The 16,026-nt window shown below is 37.5% G+C and overlaps 1 protein-coding gene across 14 annotated transcripts in view; it reads right to left on the bottom strand.

Moving 5' to 3' along the window:
- The window catches only part of MYO3B (myosin IIIB), a 213,651-nt gene that overhangs the window by 62,012 nt on the left and 135,613 nt on the right, over nucleotides 1–16,026 (bottom strand). For 13 of the 14 annotated variants that reach the window (XR_011324318.1, XR_011324319.1, XM_069781384.1 and 10 more), the window contains 5 exons: nucleotides 15,461–15,538; nucleotides 13,416–13,621; nucleotides 4,351–4,462; nucleotides 3,253–3,415; nucleotides 2,453–2,533 (listed from right to left, as the gene is read on the bottom strand). Coding sequence is in view for 12 of the 14 variants with exons in the window: in XM_069781384.1 (XP_069637485.1) it covers nucleotides 2,453–2,533; nucleotides 3,253–3,415; nucleotides 4,351–4,462; nucleotides 13,416–13,621; nucleotides 15,461–15,538 (640 nt within the window). In the remaining 2 variants the exon portion in view is untranslated. Of the gene's footprint in view, nucleotides 1–2,444; nucleotides 2,534–3,252; nucleotides 3,416–4,350; nucleotides 4,463–13,415; nucleotides 13,622–15,460; nucleotides 15,539–16,026 lie in introns of those variants that run through there. The other variant, XM_069781395.1, reaches the window with a different exon arrangement.

The following is a 16,026-nucleotide window of genomic DNA, read 5'->3' as shown; positions in this document are numbered from 1 at the left end:
AAGCTAAAGGGATAAGCCGAGCGGCTGCTTTTATTGGGAAAGAGATGAAAGGAAAACAAATTTCAATATGTGCTGTTCTGTAGAAACATGTAAGCCAAATGCTTCCTAAATTTCAAGGCCTGCTTGAGCAGGGGGGGAGGGAAAGGAGAGGGAAGTACATATATTTTAATTATATGGTTTTGCTAATGTCTGGATGACAAATGCAAACAATCTATCTCACTGCCTGAAATGGCTCATTTAAAAAAAAAAATACAAAGGTGATCATGCTCCATTTTACTGAAAAGCTGCCTTGAACTACACATTCACATTATAAGATGTGCAGGGAAGGGAGAGATTTGGAGCTGCTTTTGTCTCCATGTCACTAGGCACTTGGACAGTGTGATGTAAACAACAGAAAGACTGTCGGTGTATTTTAAAACCTGGAAAATGGCCACCATTAGCAAGCATGAGCTTTTATTTGAAACACAGAATACTTAGCATGTAGAGAAGAGAAAATGTGCACAAGAATAATTTTCAAATAAGAAGTCCTAGATAAAGGTTTTCAAAGGCAGACAGAAATGTGTTGAGGATTACTATTATTACTATACCCCTTCAAATGCAATGCCAAAGATAGGAGGAGCAGACAGCCTAATTAATACAAAGGTGCACTGTGTCACTCTTAACCCTATAGTCCTCATGCTTATTCACCCAGACTGATCACTGAAACTGTCAAGTGCCAGGTTACAAAGGAAGACAGCGTGTGTGTTAGTGGGAAGAGTGCTAACAGCACTCCTCCAGCATTAGGTCCAGAGGGCTCAATAGAAGTGTCCAAATTCAAGGGTATGCATACACTCCCACTGCCTCTGCTCTGCCATGTTCAACGCAGCGTCTAAGAGATGGCAGGAAGGAACACAGCTCTGACTCTCTCCCATGTGTGCAAAGAGCAGAATAGATCAGTTGCTTTCTCTAAAGAGCTAGTTCTCCTACATGCCTAAGAAATCTAGCTGGATAAAACTCTAAGGCAGGATGTCCCCTACCAGTATCCAAGTGATACTGCTATACACCAGCTTCCTACTGAACCTGAGATAACTCTCATCTTAAGGTACTGGTAATAGTGGGACAGTGATGGGTCAACTGCTTCACTTTCCTTTTTATGGCAAAAGGCTGTTATAAGTCAGGAAATCAAAGTGCAGGTATGGCCATGTGTAAACGTAGCAAATACTCCAGAAAATAGTTGCAGGCGGTACTTTAAGATCTACTGTCTGTGCTATCATGAAAACAATAGAAAATGACAACACAAAGGAGAGGAAGAAGGGGAGAGGGTGCTTATGCAGTCCTTCAGTGCTTATTGTAATGGGAGAAACAAATTCTCCTTAACAGTTCTCCATTTAATAGAATATTCTGCATTTGACCCTAGAGCTATAGTTTAGGATTCTACAAAACAGTATGCATGCAAAGCTATAAATTATTATTTTATCCTAATGATACTCTGTTCATTTCTGTAACCAGACTGGTATTCTGTTTTCTGCTGAAAGTCACTGCAATGCTTAATTTCAGAGTAGCAAACTTAGACAAAAGAAAAACAAATTTACTGGAAATGCCTTGAGAACAAAGTAAACGAATATTTAGAACACATCTTTTTCAGACTATAAACTTCAGACTTTTAGACTATATGATACAGAATAGAGAGGTGACAAAGCTTAAGGAATTATAGCACAGGAAGCTGGTAGAATAAAGGTGGTACCTTGGTTTATCTGTAAACATATTTGCCACAACTCATTTTTGATCGGCTAGTCTTTCAACCTGGGGTTGGACAGGGAAGGTGTATTACACTGCATCATATGGAGGCTGCTTCATATTGGCAGCATCTGAAAACACCATTGAGGCACTGGTGCTTAGATTTCTGTGCCATATGGTACCCTGCTCTGTACTAGAGACCTACACAGCCCTATGGGCCTGTTCTTCCAATAATCTCTTTAAAGTTTATTCAAATTCATATTGATATGGCTGCATAGGAGTCTGGCAGAGAGTCAAAAGATTGGCCAAAGCTGGCAAACCCAGCAAGCAGTCAAAACAAAACCCTGGCAACCTGCCAAGATCAGGGCTTGACACAAAGACAGAGAAATGTATGTCCAGTGCCTCCCATCCATACTGTTAGTCAAATCAATCCAGTGCTTCATATCAGCTCTACATACAGTTGAATCATACAGACGGTGCTCAGAAGAATCTTAAAGAATTAACTCAATAGCTTTTAATCAGTATGTTTTGCTTCCAGAGAAGTACTTAGAAGAAGCCCAAAGTGCCTGATACCTGTCACTGATGTCATTTGATACTGAAGAACAAATGATCAGAAGAAATGTTTTTGATAGTTTTTGTTTGGACTGTAGTTGCATTTCTCTTGGCTATACACACTGACACATGAAATTACCCACAGCAAAATAGGTGTTGGCAAATGAAATAATGTTTTAATTACCTGCTTGAATATGTATAGCAGCATCAGTTCTTCTGTTCCTTATTTCCTTGTACTTCCTGCGAGCTTCATATCCTCTCCAGGCTAAAAATACAAACCCATGTGCTGGAAATTACATTTATTTAAGGAAGTGCTACAGAGTCTACAGAGTCAGAGATGTGCTGAAACTTTCATCCCTCCTGCCATAACCACTCCAGCCCCCACCACCAATACCTCTTCCCCACCCACCCACATGTTGAACTCTGGGTTCGCAACTGTAGTATTGATATCCCCACAACTTCAAACACCACTTCGCTCATCCAAATTTTAATTGTCACCATGTGCTCACTGATGTCCTAACCCAAAAGGCAAAGGTGCGTGATCATGTCAGCACAACAACTCCCCTCCTCACTCAGCTCCCCAAATTCTTTATAAGGAAGCCTGCTGAATTACTGATAATCAGCCTCTCAGGCCACCCCACAATGCATGTTATCTGGAATTCTGGTATGCATGGTGGGGGAGGGCATGCTACTGCATTTCATTTAAGTGCTGCATGCTAGCATAGACATACCTAACAACATTTTCATTTTGTGCACAGGCATCACATCCAAAATACTAAAATATTTAAATAAAGACATTACCAAATACTAATATGACACCTTAGAAGTAAATCAATAATATTTGCATCAATTAGCTGGAGAGAAAAGTACCTCTGGTTATTTTGATTTCATAGTAAACTATTATGAATGAATAAATAATGTACATGCAATTTAACAGCCTGAAATGCAAAAACACTCAATGAAATAGGGAACGCGAACATTTACCTGACTGTATGGTAACAGCACTATTTTCTCTTTTCTCTTTGACTTTCTTGTATCTCCTTGCTCCAAGCCATCCCTTGATATAGGCTTGCATGACCACCACTCTCCCTATAACTTCTCGCAGGAACAAATTTAACTGCTCTATATGGTAATACTTTAGAAAAACCTGAAATGGAACAAAAAAAAAAATATCAGTATTACATGCAGGCAGTAACATAACCTCTTGTATTCTACCTTTTCATTAGTCTTATGTCAGACTATTTTAGGGCACCGTTGCTGAGAAAACTGATAAAATACTGGTTGCTGATATCATAGCAATCTTGTGCATCAAATATTTGCTCTCAGTGTGCTTGTGGAATTTCATTATTCCACTGATTATAATCACCCCATTGCAAAATCACATATTTACCCCCTTTACAAAGTAAATTGGCCAGGGGGTTATTTTCAGGTATCAACAATTTTGAAATATAGCCTTTCTTGACAGTCAGAAGATAAATCCTGGGTTGAATTTGTTTTTAAATTTAGTATTGTCTAACAGCATACTGCTTTGGGGGGCAAATCCTGTGGGTGCTTACATACACTTTATCTGGGTCTTGAGCAGGAAAATTCTCCTTGTTTTTCCGTTGTGCACTGTAAACCAACTCAAGATACTGTATAACATCCTTTTTACAAAAGTCACCCACTCCATTTTAAACCATGAACAAAGGCTCTTGACAGAGCCAGAAGGATCTCACCTGAAACTCCACAAATTAATAATGTACTAACCAGCCCCACTGGATGGGCCAGCGTGTGAAGTTTCAGTCATGCTATGGTTAAGAGCAGGAGGAACTTCAGGGAGGCACTACCACAGTGGGGGCACTAGCAGATGTACTGCCCTTATGAAGGCAGCCCTGTGCAGAATGTGCTTTGGGGAGGTACCCAATGCACCCCTCCTCTTGCAGCACTAACTCAGCTAGCTTGGGAGGGCACCTTCGTAACCTGGGAGGCTAACTGGAGCAAATTCCTTGCTCTTTTGTTCATTGATGCAGTACTTCTCAAACTGCTGTTAGACACGTTTTGCTAAAAGGATAATATCCTTGAGAAAATGTTGGCACCCTCTACCTTGGTTTTCCCAAGAATCCAGTTGTCTAGTTTAGATTTCTCCAAAATGGCAAGACAGTTTTCTCTGCTACCAAGGGGAGTCTCGTGTGCCTTGAATGCAAGGCAGTAATACCTGCAAAACCAAATGACAAAGAAAGAATTGACTTGACAATCAATATGTACTTTCACTGCTCTTCTCTAGCTCAGAGCTGCATCTCTAGAACTCATAGGCTAAATTCTCCCTTATACTCAGTCTTCTTCATAAATCATGACACAGCTATCATGAACAGATATTTAAGCATATACATGACACAGGACAATAAGTGGTACCATAGTGGTGACAGGAATCTGCTGCATTTGAGAAATCCCCAGTCAGTGTAATCATCCATAAAGGTCTTTCACAAACCAGTGCAACTTAGGGAACACCTAAGGTTGCTTCGAATTTTTCAGGTGAACAAGTGAATGAAGGACAGGGAGAATAAGGAAAAGTGCTAGAAATCAGAGTAATAGAAAGGAAGGCAAAAATAAAACCTTTTGCATAACGTGTAAAATTAAGTACACCATCTACAGAGCTGCATAACACACTTTGGCACAGTTACATCTCACTGCAAGTCTGCAATTTCTGTTGAATAAGCAGGTGCTCCCCTAGGTGTTCAATGGACCTTTACAGATTTCCAAGTGGGAGAAAAGTCAAATACTAGCACCAAAGAAAGACAAAAGCACCAAAAGTAAGTTATCATGACCTGCTGCCTGTTTCTTATGAGACATGCCAAAAAAGGCATTTCAGAATATTCAGTATTTTAGTAACTGGTATCAGTCATTTTCCACAAAGAAATATAAATGGCCTTGACATTCTTTGGGAAGCATAAATCCACATAAGAAGTCCAAGGCTTTTGAGCTTGTAACAAGATCACTTCCATCAACAGAACTCAGGGGAGCTTCCCATTTTCAGTATGCCTAATAGAAAGACTGAGGATTCTCCATCAGTGAAGATAAAGGCCAGTACTAGGAGGGTAGGCAGCACAATGATACAGTGATACTGACTGATTATTGAAGCTGAAAGGCTGCCATTGCGTGTGAAGAATAAAGATTGGTTTACAGTAAAAACAACGCTCATATCAATCTTAATTTACAGACAGCAAGATGTTCAGACTTCATGAGTACCCACTTGTGTTTCACACCTCCACATATGCATAATTAAAGCAATTGTCACTGCTATTGTATTGGCAAGGATTTTATCAGTGCTGATGGTTAAACAGAACTAGCAGCTATTTTAAAGAAAGAACAAGTGAATTACTCCTGATATGAATGTAATAGTTTTCTTTACTCACAAGGATTTCTGTGGTTATGATTAAGTCATTAGGCATGATGTCTTCTTCCTGTTTCACTGGGATAAGCAATCAATTGGAATGATTATGATCAATTTTAGTGGCCTTTGGAGCCGGCCCATACTAAACAACATTGACTTTTCTTTTGTCCACATTCCCTTGCAAAGAACAGCCCTTAACAATTATGTGAAATAACATTGTTGTGCAAATAGTTAATGAAAAAGGGATGCAAACATGTTTCAACTGAATTAAGAATGAATGGACTAATCCCTACCTGTAAAGCCACTATGCACTAATGAAGAATGGTTCTATAGTATTTAAGTAACTCTACTTGCAAAAAATTAAGTAACAGCAAGAACATGTGCCAGTTAGTTTACAAATTTAAGGTTATTTTAGCACAAGTACATTGTCAGATGGTAGCAACTGCCACCTCAGCTCTCATTTACGAACCACCATGTGTTGTCTTGGTCTTTATTAAGTTATACTTCTACCAGTGCTACTCTATTTACATTGTGTTTGAGAGGAACTGGCAGGTTGAGCAAACCATTCTCTTAATTATTAGCATGGGGAAGAGCCATCAGATGTTCTTTAAAACATAAAGAGAAGAATCCAACCAGTGAACCTCAAACACAGATTCCTCTGTAGCCACATAAAGGCAAGAAAATATCCCACCTCATACTGAAGAAAATATGGAGAAGCAATTAGAAAGAGTGGAATAGTGCAAGAGTTTTTTTTTTTTAGAATCAGGAGAATATGATTTTCAAATATTAGCTGTAGTTATGTCTATATATTAGCTCCAGTTGTCACAAGAAATAAAAAAGAACCAGTAAAATAGTCAATAAAGACCAAAGGGGAACGAAATTATGTCTGAAGACAGAAGCACTGGCATCAGTCCTGGACCAGAGACTCAGATATTCACCAACCGGAGACATTGCCCACTCTGAATAATGATAGGAGATTATGTATTACTGAGTTATTTTTAACGCAATTACTTTCTCAATAACATGATATTGCAAATTCTTTAGCCAAGACTTTCAAAATACTGAGTCATGCTGTTTAGTACATATGGAGAGACACAGTGCATTTTAAAAGAAAAAAAGTACGTTTCCTCCACCTTATTACTGAATGTAATGATGCCAGTTTTCACAAGACAAATGGTATTATGAATTGCACTAATAAAACTCTGATTTAAAATATACATATCACAAACAATTTGTGATAGCATGCAATTTCAACAGATACTTGACAGATACATCAGGGAAGTTGCACTAAGTAAATTACTGTTTGCTTCAAAAGCCAGTTCAGATAGCCATGTTATTTACACATGTATGTAACTTAAGCAGTTCCTTTCCTTAGAAGGAAGGAAGGATTCAAGTGAGTGATATTAGTTTTCTGGTTGTTCATACATCTTTTAAGGCATGTTGTAGTTGGGAGTTTTAAAACCACACAAGTTTTTAGATAGCACTGATGCAATAAAATAGTCAAGGGGGATCTCTTAATTTTTGAATCTTACTATCTTAGCAATGACATTCTAATTACTGAGAAGTTGACTTCTTATTTGTGACAAATACCTCACTAAAAAGTATTTTTGAGCTATGCAATTTACATGCCTGACTATACCATTTTGTTTATGACAAACTTCAATATCTTTCAAATGTAGCACCCTCTCCATTAGCGCGCTCTCATGATCTAGAATGTAGTTGCTTTTGATACTCAAAAAACCCCCCATAAATAAAGCAATGTCCATTTTTCTTACCTTAACAAATATTTTTATAAATCTACATTTATCTGTCTTCTAAGAAAGCAAGCTATTGAGAATGACAGTAACTTTACAAACTACGGGAATAACTTCAGTTTCTGTATGTAAACATATTGCCTCCCAGTATTTCATAAAAACTTCCTCTAAATGGTGTTTTTCCAAATGTTTCGATTGATCCAACCACTGCACAGAAAACTCCTGTAACTGGTTAAACACACTGGGATGTCGGATTTTCAACATCAGGTCTTCCTGTTCCTTTTCAGTTATGTCATCAAAAATAAGGCAGAAATGACTCTACTCATCAGAAATAAGGTCTAGCACTGAGAGACTGGCAATTTCCAGAACTGCTTTTAGAGTTTGCATTCTGCACAGTAAAAAGTCTCTAGATTAGTGTTCCAAAGCTCAAATCCATGCATTTTTTTAAGCAAACACTTTGTTTTCCATCTGGTGCCTGCTTTCACGACTGAATCACATAACTACAGATGTGCAAGTAGTTTGACTCGATGTGCTCAGGATAACTGCATGGCAGCACAGCATGTGCCACATAGGGTCACCCAATTATTTTACCTAATCTAAAATCTTTGTACAGCAATGGACCATATGGGATATTTTGGAGGAAGGTAAAACATTTCACCTTAATGTATCTGGTAACAGTGTGCAAATATTGTACATGGTGAAATGGTAGAGAAAACGTCTGGGAATGCACACAAAACTTTGGGGTATATGCAACTACAACTGTTCATTTTGATTTATTGGCCTAATTTCACTTCTGTCATACTTATGTAAATCTCCTGTACAGAGATCACAGTGACCTCTATTTATAACATTTCACCAAGAGAAGAAACCAGATAATTGCAGAAAAGCAGAGCGAGAAATCACATTTGTTTCCTGATGAGATGAAAATTTCACAACTCTACTTTTTTATTTCCATATTTGCATTTGTTATTCCAGCAAAAAATGCAGTAGTCTGGAATACTTCAGTGCTCTTTTATGTTAAACCAATGCTTTAATTTCTGTTTTTAAAAATAAAGTTTATGGTCCTTCATGTGTTGTTTCATGTTTGTGCAAAAATACGTTATTTTCTCAGGTTATACATCCTGCTTGAAAATCTCCTACACGTGACACATATTCATCTCCATGTTTCCCAAAAGTACTTGACTAATCACATTCTCACTAGCAGTAAGACTAAGTAAGAGAAAAGTAATTTCCCCTCAGAAGAACTAATTTTTCAGAGCTGATGAAACTCTGAAATTGCATATTTCTTAACCAATGGTTCTTACACGGCACTACAGACTATCCTTCATGGACATGAATAGTATTCCAGACAAAACATACATTAAAATGGGATTAACTGTACTTAGTAGTCGCTAGGCATAAACCAACATTTTTTAAAAGTTGAATTTATCCCCACATCAACAATTGCAAAGCTAGGACATGCAGAGTTAAGGTTAAATGTTAAAGACATCCAAGTATGCCAAGATATGGAAGACTTCAGAATGATGCAATGCATTAACTAGCTGGTTATGGCCAAGGTATTTTACTGTTGGTGGTTTTAGATTAGATAAACTGATTGTAAACAAATGGTTCAATTTCTCTCCTCTCCTTAAAGGGTGAACTGTGGAACTGTTCAATAAATAGCATTTAAACAGCACCATTAACTACTATACCAGTGTCTCTTAGTAAAGTTCCCTTCACATTCCAGACTTAATGGCAGCATCATTTCTACACAATTAACTCAAAAAAGTAATGGTTAACCCTTTTTCTCTTTAAAATAAATCTTTTTACTAAAATACACTGGCCTGAGGTGGAGAATGGATAATGATATGTGAAAAGCATGAGGTGCAAGAGTGCAAAATCCCTTTCTAGCCAGACCCCCAGCAATAGTAGAGAGATTCTCAACATTCCAAAAGACGTTTGTTCCTTCTCATCCTTGGAGTTGGAAAGTTTAAAAAAAAACCAACATGTTTTTCTTCAGTTAGCAATGAAAGAGCCATTAAATAACTTTCAAAAATTCCTAACTTGTATTGGTTGTATCTCACCTCTTTCAGAAACTTTCACATCCGAATTCATACAACTAATTGCATTTGACTCTGTATTGAGAGTATGAATGAAAAAATGTAAATGAAAAATGGAAAAACATCTAAGATAGTCTTGAAATTCAGTAACAGATACCTAACACCCATGCTGTAAATCATCAGACAAACATATCTGATCACAGATCACAAAAATACTCTCAGAATGGCATAATTTGGTCCATTCTGCATATACAGTTCATAAGGGGTTAGCAGACTTTTCACCCCTACAGGTTTCCTATCTTCTCCATCCTGCAACTGTTTACCAGTGGTCTGTGAATGACAAAAGTCTAGAAAGTATATGTGGAAAGTAAAGTAGCTTACCATATTTAAAGTGTACAGAAACATTATAAAGATCTGGCAAAATCTTAAGGCTACTGAAACAAATAACAATCATTTCCATGCATAATAGTAAAATAAAAATATGGGAGATGTTACAGTTTTGTTTCCAGAAATCACTTAAGGACTTTGGTAGAGTGCACTGTGTTAAAAGTAAGCTTGCATTAAAAACATATCATTTGAAAAGCAAGCATTTCTTTTCTCTGTAGCAAACCTGTTGACTTCTAATTTAATTCAGTGCTTCCCTGATTTTGAATAATAAACAAGTCTATCACCACTGAATTTTGGGGGTTAGTAGAAAGCATGTACTGAGGTAACATGTTTTACAGGATTTTGCAATATTTGACCAGGGTTTTTTCCTAGCTCCACTCAACACAGAATGTGACTCATTAAGGTCAATGAGGCTTTAAATGGTCATGAGAAATGTAACACTGACAGTTTGGAGACTGTGTATACCAGGTGTACCAACAGTGACCTTATGCAAATTTGCACTGTGAGACTGAAAAAGCAGAACAAACCTCACTGGGATCACTGTTACAGTAATAGCACTGGTATTGCCATGAGTGTATGATCTCAGTAATATCATCTGGCTCCTGTGGAGGAGGTAGTGCTTATATGAAAAGTGTATCCTGCATCCTAATGCAGTGCAAAGAACTTTAATGCAGAACATAAACAGGCAGAGAAGAATGAAAAAGCCAATCCTTAAATGAAACTTGTACAAAACTTCTCAACACGTTCCCATGTGCTAATGAGGCACTTCAAGCATTTAGCACCATCAGACTCTCAAGTCCCTTATTTTTCAACCCATGGTACAGTATATGGCACATTACATAAAAGGTATATACAGCTGGGGAATATGTGGTGAGGACACACCTGCATACCACATCAAGTCATGTGAAGCTCCAGGCGCCTGGGCACTCAGATATAGCAAGGAGTGTCCCATCCAGTGGGACTTTCAGTGCAGGTCCCTGCTAGAAAGCACTCCTCCCTTAGCTGCCATGCAGTGCACAGTCACTATGTGGCCCCACAAGCCAGGCACACCTGGTTGCCTGATCAGGTTACTAACCTGTGTCTGAAAGCGTCTGTGCTGCTTCACAGCAAACATGAAAGACAGACACATGATGGCATGGAGTTTGAGACAAGACCAACAGAGACAAAGTGCCTAAGACTTGAGAGGTGTACAGTGTTTACAGAGGCTGCAGATTACATTTTCCTACTTTAAGAATATGTATACTTATATACATAAAACAGATGGTTGTATACTTGGCTGAAGAAACATTGTGTGAATGAGTTACAATTAAGTCCTCTTCTCACCATCTGTTTTTTAACCCAATAAACTACCTCCAGGTTTGCAACACTGAAATAATCTGTTCTACGTGAAAACAGAAGACAGTAAAGAGTAACATTAGACAGAGCTTTATCTTTTGTTTACCTCCCACCTGATAAACCCTGAATGGTTCTGTTCCCTGCCTTTGATTGTTTTGTCCTCATATTTCCTGCTAAGAGTTTACAAAACAGCATTATTGAACAGGCAGATAAGAAGCACACCTATTTGTTTAATAACATCAAGGGAGAAAAAGTGCTGGCTCATCCATTTTGTTGTTCAGTTGCTCAAAAGGATCAAAATACCAATTAACTTGCTGGCTTAGAAAATCTTTGATATCCTCACATTTACTGACATTTTGAAACTCTTGTTCATACTTGCCTAATGTCTTTTTGATTATGAACAAAGAAGTGCCAATCTGTTTAGCATTTGACCTGTTTTCTCAAACATTTTTATGTATTCAACTGCTTCCTAAAAACACTTGACTAGTCATGGCTGTAAGTTGAAGAAAAATGTTTCTTGTTCCATTGATAGGTTTATTAACCATTGTTTGTTTGTTTGTTTTCAAGAGCAAAACAGAATAGAATTTGTTTAAAAATGAAGCATGAACTGAACAAAGGAGCAAGAACATCTCCTCTTTTGCCCCCCATTTATATTCTGAACTCAGGAAGTCTTCTATGCTGTTGGGCAAATTGCTAAATCTTGCCCCACTTCCCTTGTCACATTGACTTTCTTTCCTGAAAGAATTACATCAAGTTGGACTAAAAACTTGGGGAGTATCTGACAAGATGTTAAACACAACTTGCCCTTATCTGCAGGAATGAAAAGCTACAGTCAGCGCTGCTTTTATTACCATGACTTTTCAAGTTCAGTGTACTTTTGAATGAAAAGAATCTACTGATAAGAGGAGGCCTAATTTCCTCTCAATTTACACTAATTTCAGTGGAGTTAATCTTAGTTCACTTATGTGTAAATTGGATAGAAGTTAAGGTTAGTAATTCTGCCTTCAGCCTTTTAAGGATGTTGCAAAGATGTGTTAGTGATCACAAAAATTAATCTCTCTTAAACCTGCTTTAGAATAGTGTGACCTTACTAAGATTAGTCATGTATAACAAAAAAAAAAAATTGGGGGAGATCATGTCTGAAAATTAAATTGCTTTGATGGACAAACAAACATGTTAGTTATCCTTCCTGGGATATATATCTCTAGTGTTTTCCTATTACATATTCATTTGGCATACTAATATATTACAAATCAGAAAATTTCAGAATTTTTCAGAATGAATTAAGCTATGGTTCAACATCTCTCTACACAAGGACCACAGATTTCCAAACCCAAATGACTGATTTACACACGCAAATTTACCCAACCTCTGGGTTTTAGAAAGGCCTGTGAAACTGTTTGTGTCTCCTCTTTCTCAAAAACATAATCAGCTCCTTCCCTCTAGCATCATATGTATGACTTGCTTTCAGTAGATTCATTAACTCTATATTGTCTGGATGAGCAACCTCCAGTTCAGAAAACAGCACTAAATGCTTGATTTAGCCATTCACTACTTGTTCCTACTGTTGAGTAGTTGATTGCTTAACGGTACTGCTTCTGCTCCTGCTCCATTATTGAATTATCAATCCTACAGACTGGAAAACAGTAAATACTACACACAAAAAAAAAAAATCTAGAGGAAACCATAATGATCATATAAACATATTGTCATCATAAAGACAACAGCATTTCCTGAATGAAATTCATAACTTTTTGAGATTGAGAATAGTATTAAAGTCAGTAATAGTAGCCATGACACGGGTTCAAGTGAACAGAGATCTGGTTATAATTCGTGGTATCTCCAAGAGAAATGACTATGAGGCTACAAAGCTATTATGAGGAATATTTCTAAATCTAAAGCTTTTACATCAGTTCATTCTTAAGCATGTACACATTCTTCATACAATGGCTGAAGGTCACTGACATTCCAAAGCCTTGTATCACCTGAGCATGATGCATAATTTGCACTTGTTGCCTCTGCTGAGTGAACCATGGGGACAGGCTTGCTACTGAATACTAACTGCTCACTGCTGGTCTCACATTGACTTTTCTCCATTAGAGCTCAGATATCTCATGTAGTCTTTATCTCTGATAGTCACTGCTCTCATTAGAGAATCAGACCATGTACAAACCAATGTTTGTAGAACTTTCTGTACTTACAAATAGAATATATTTTATTGAATGGAGTTTTAAAACAACAGCCATGTTATAGAAGCCTTACCTTTTCACAAACTCTTCAAAGAGGATGCGATGAGAATACCCTTTTTGACGTATTTTGACAGTTTCCAGAATTCCAGTGTATCGTAGCTGCAGTAGAACTCTCTCATGAGAAAATGTCAGTGCTTCTCGATCATCGTTAGGTTTAATGCAGCGGATAAAGTGAGGCTGTCCAACAACCATTTTGGATAAAAGATCCATGAGGGAATACTAATGAGGAAAATAAAAAAGATGCACACAAAACTGCAATCCAACTACTTAAGCAGGAGATATGTATTTGTAAACAGTATGTAATGCTTGATTATATTTTAATCTGTAATGTTAGCCTGCATTGACGTTTTAATAATTTTGAAGCTTTTGGCTAAAACCCAGAACCTATCAAAAGTTTTCAATTGTAAAAAAAAAATAAATTATTCTAGTTCTTATTTCTTACTTCTTACACCTTTCTCTTCGTCTCTCCTTATACCACATTTCTGTTGTTGAAGAAGGCCCATATTAAAAAAAAAATTAACTGAAAAATGTCCTAACTATAATTCTACTGTAGGCACATTTGACAAATCAAATATCCCCAACAGAAGAACAAGCTTTACTGTGAAACAATCACAGAAAATCATGGGGAAAGGGTTGCAAAAGGTCATCAGTTCAGTCCTCTGCCCAAGGAGAACACTAGATGTATCTCTACTGTTTCAGGAACATCTCTGTTTAATCCATTTTTCGGAATCACTGAGGATATAGACTGCACAGTCTGCCTGGACAATCTATTGAAGTGCTACATTATCATGACTATTCATAATGTTCTCAATATCCAACCAAAATCTTCCTGCTGAAACATAGGCCCATTACTTCTTTTCCTGTCCACTCTGGACAAGGAAAACAATTTATTCCATTGCATTTTACAGTAAAATGAAAAAGTGTGATCAGATCACATTATCTGCTTTTCTAATGATTCCTCTGAATACTGATACTTTTGCTCCATCCTCACCTCATTAATCTACTGTACGATAAGTATTTGTTGCAAATATACTCAATCTCAAAATCACGTACAATTCCAAGCTGACTGCGGTCACTTTGCTGTAGGCTGCATCCATATTATGGTGTAGTTTCACACTCACTCCCCCACTCCCCACCCCCGCTTTTTTTTTTTTTTTTTTACCATTCCTACAGAGCTGACATCTGCATAGTTCTTTGCAAGACCACTCTAAATCCACACTTGTATTACAAGTCTGAATGTGTGTCCTTGTACCCTCCACACTGGGGCAACACCTCAGTATACATCAGCTTCCTCTCTGCCTTTCCTTACACTATCTTGCACGAAAAAGAAAACAGGTATTCCTACACAGCATGAAGCTTTGACCCACACTAGCTAGCACAGCCCTGTGAACTTCCATTCTGCATGGTACAAGTGCAGCCTGAGGACCAGCTGCTCAAAACTTTTCCACTCTCCAATGACCACAAGAAAAAACACTAATCAGCAGCCTTGGATTGGTGTGGGGGTTTTCTGACTCCTAACCTTCCAGTTCCAATATTCTCAATGCCTTTTCCTTACCTGTTTGATTTAAACACACAAGCAGAATATACATTACCCCAGACAGGATTACTACAGATAAAATAGCAATTCATATGATTTCTAACAGTACTTCCAAAAGATGGATTGTTTTTACTTATTAGCACAAATGACAAATCTTAATCTTTAAAAGTAGGTATGCCTGAGCTTGTGAAAAAATATGAAGGCTTTAGTAATGACAGCTACTTTATTTGCACAAAATCAGTTTTCTGTTCATAAAGAGGCTTGTTCTAGACCTCCAGCATTTTAGATGGAAGTAGTCTAGACTCTAGATTCTGTTATCAATGTACTCAGCAAAATTATAAAAGTACAAGTATGAGAAACAAAAAGAAAAGGAGCAAAAGAAAATTTATGAGTATACAAAGGCCTCACGACAGAATAAAAAAATTCTCTTATTATTCTCTTTGATCTCACAATCGCACAAATTTTTTAGATATATCTATTGTTCTTCACCAAAATGTTTGTTTACAATTTAAATTCTGTACCCTAAAATAGGAAGCCATAGTTTGCCGCTTCATGTTAGTTGTTTCCTCAGGGTGTCGCATAACCTCCATCGTGTCAACCTGGAAGACAAAACTCAGATGTTAGAGCTGTTCCAGAAACACTGCAGACCCACCCCACCTAGTCCATGAAAGCTGGCTTCAGTATTTGTTATGGTCATTCCTTCAGAGTACATTATCAGAGGTAGGAAGGCCAGCTTCTAACAGATGCAGGACACACACTGATTTTAGAGCGCTGTAAACGTTCCGAATGATTTCACACTTTTGTTATGATAGTATAACATTCAGCCAATGAAGCAGCTGACGAGATGCAATACCTTATGAACTGATTTCTAAAAAGCATTCCTCTTATCACTACTGCAATGAACTCCATCAGGTCTTATTTTCTATATAAGAACAGTTACCATTTTTGTAATGACCAGGAAGTAAATTGAGCTGCCTCATTTTGCTCACATATGGAAAAAATGTTGTCAGGTAACAAGCAGCAAACAAAGTAGGTAATCTCAGAATGTATAAGTCTTTTCCTTTTTACTGTTGTGGTTACTATTAAT

The sequence above is a fragment of the Haliaeetus albicilla genome, chromosome 4 (genome assembly GCF_947461875.1).
Source record: "Haliaeetus albicilla chromosome 4, bHalAlb1.1, whole genome shotgun sequence".
Classification (NCBI taxonomy): Eukaryota; Metazoa; Chordata; class Aves; order Accipitriformes; family Accipitridae; genus Haliaeetus; species Haliaeetus albicilla.
Note: the sequence above shows the minus strand (reverse complement) of the source record. Positions and strands in the feature narration are given on the sequence as shown.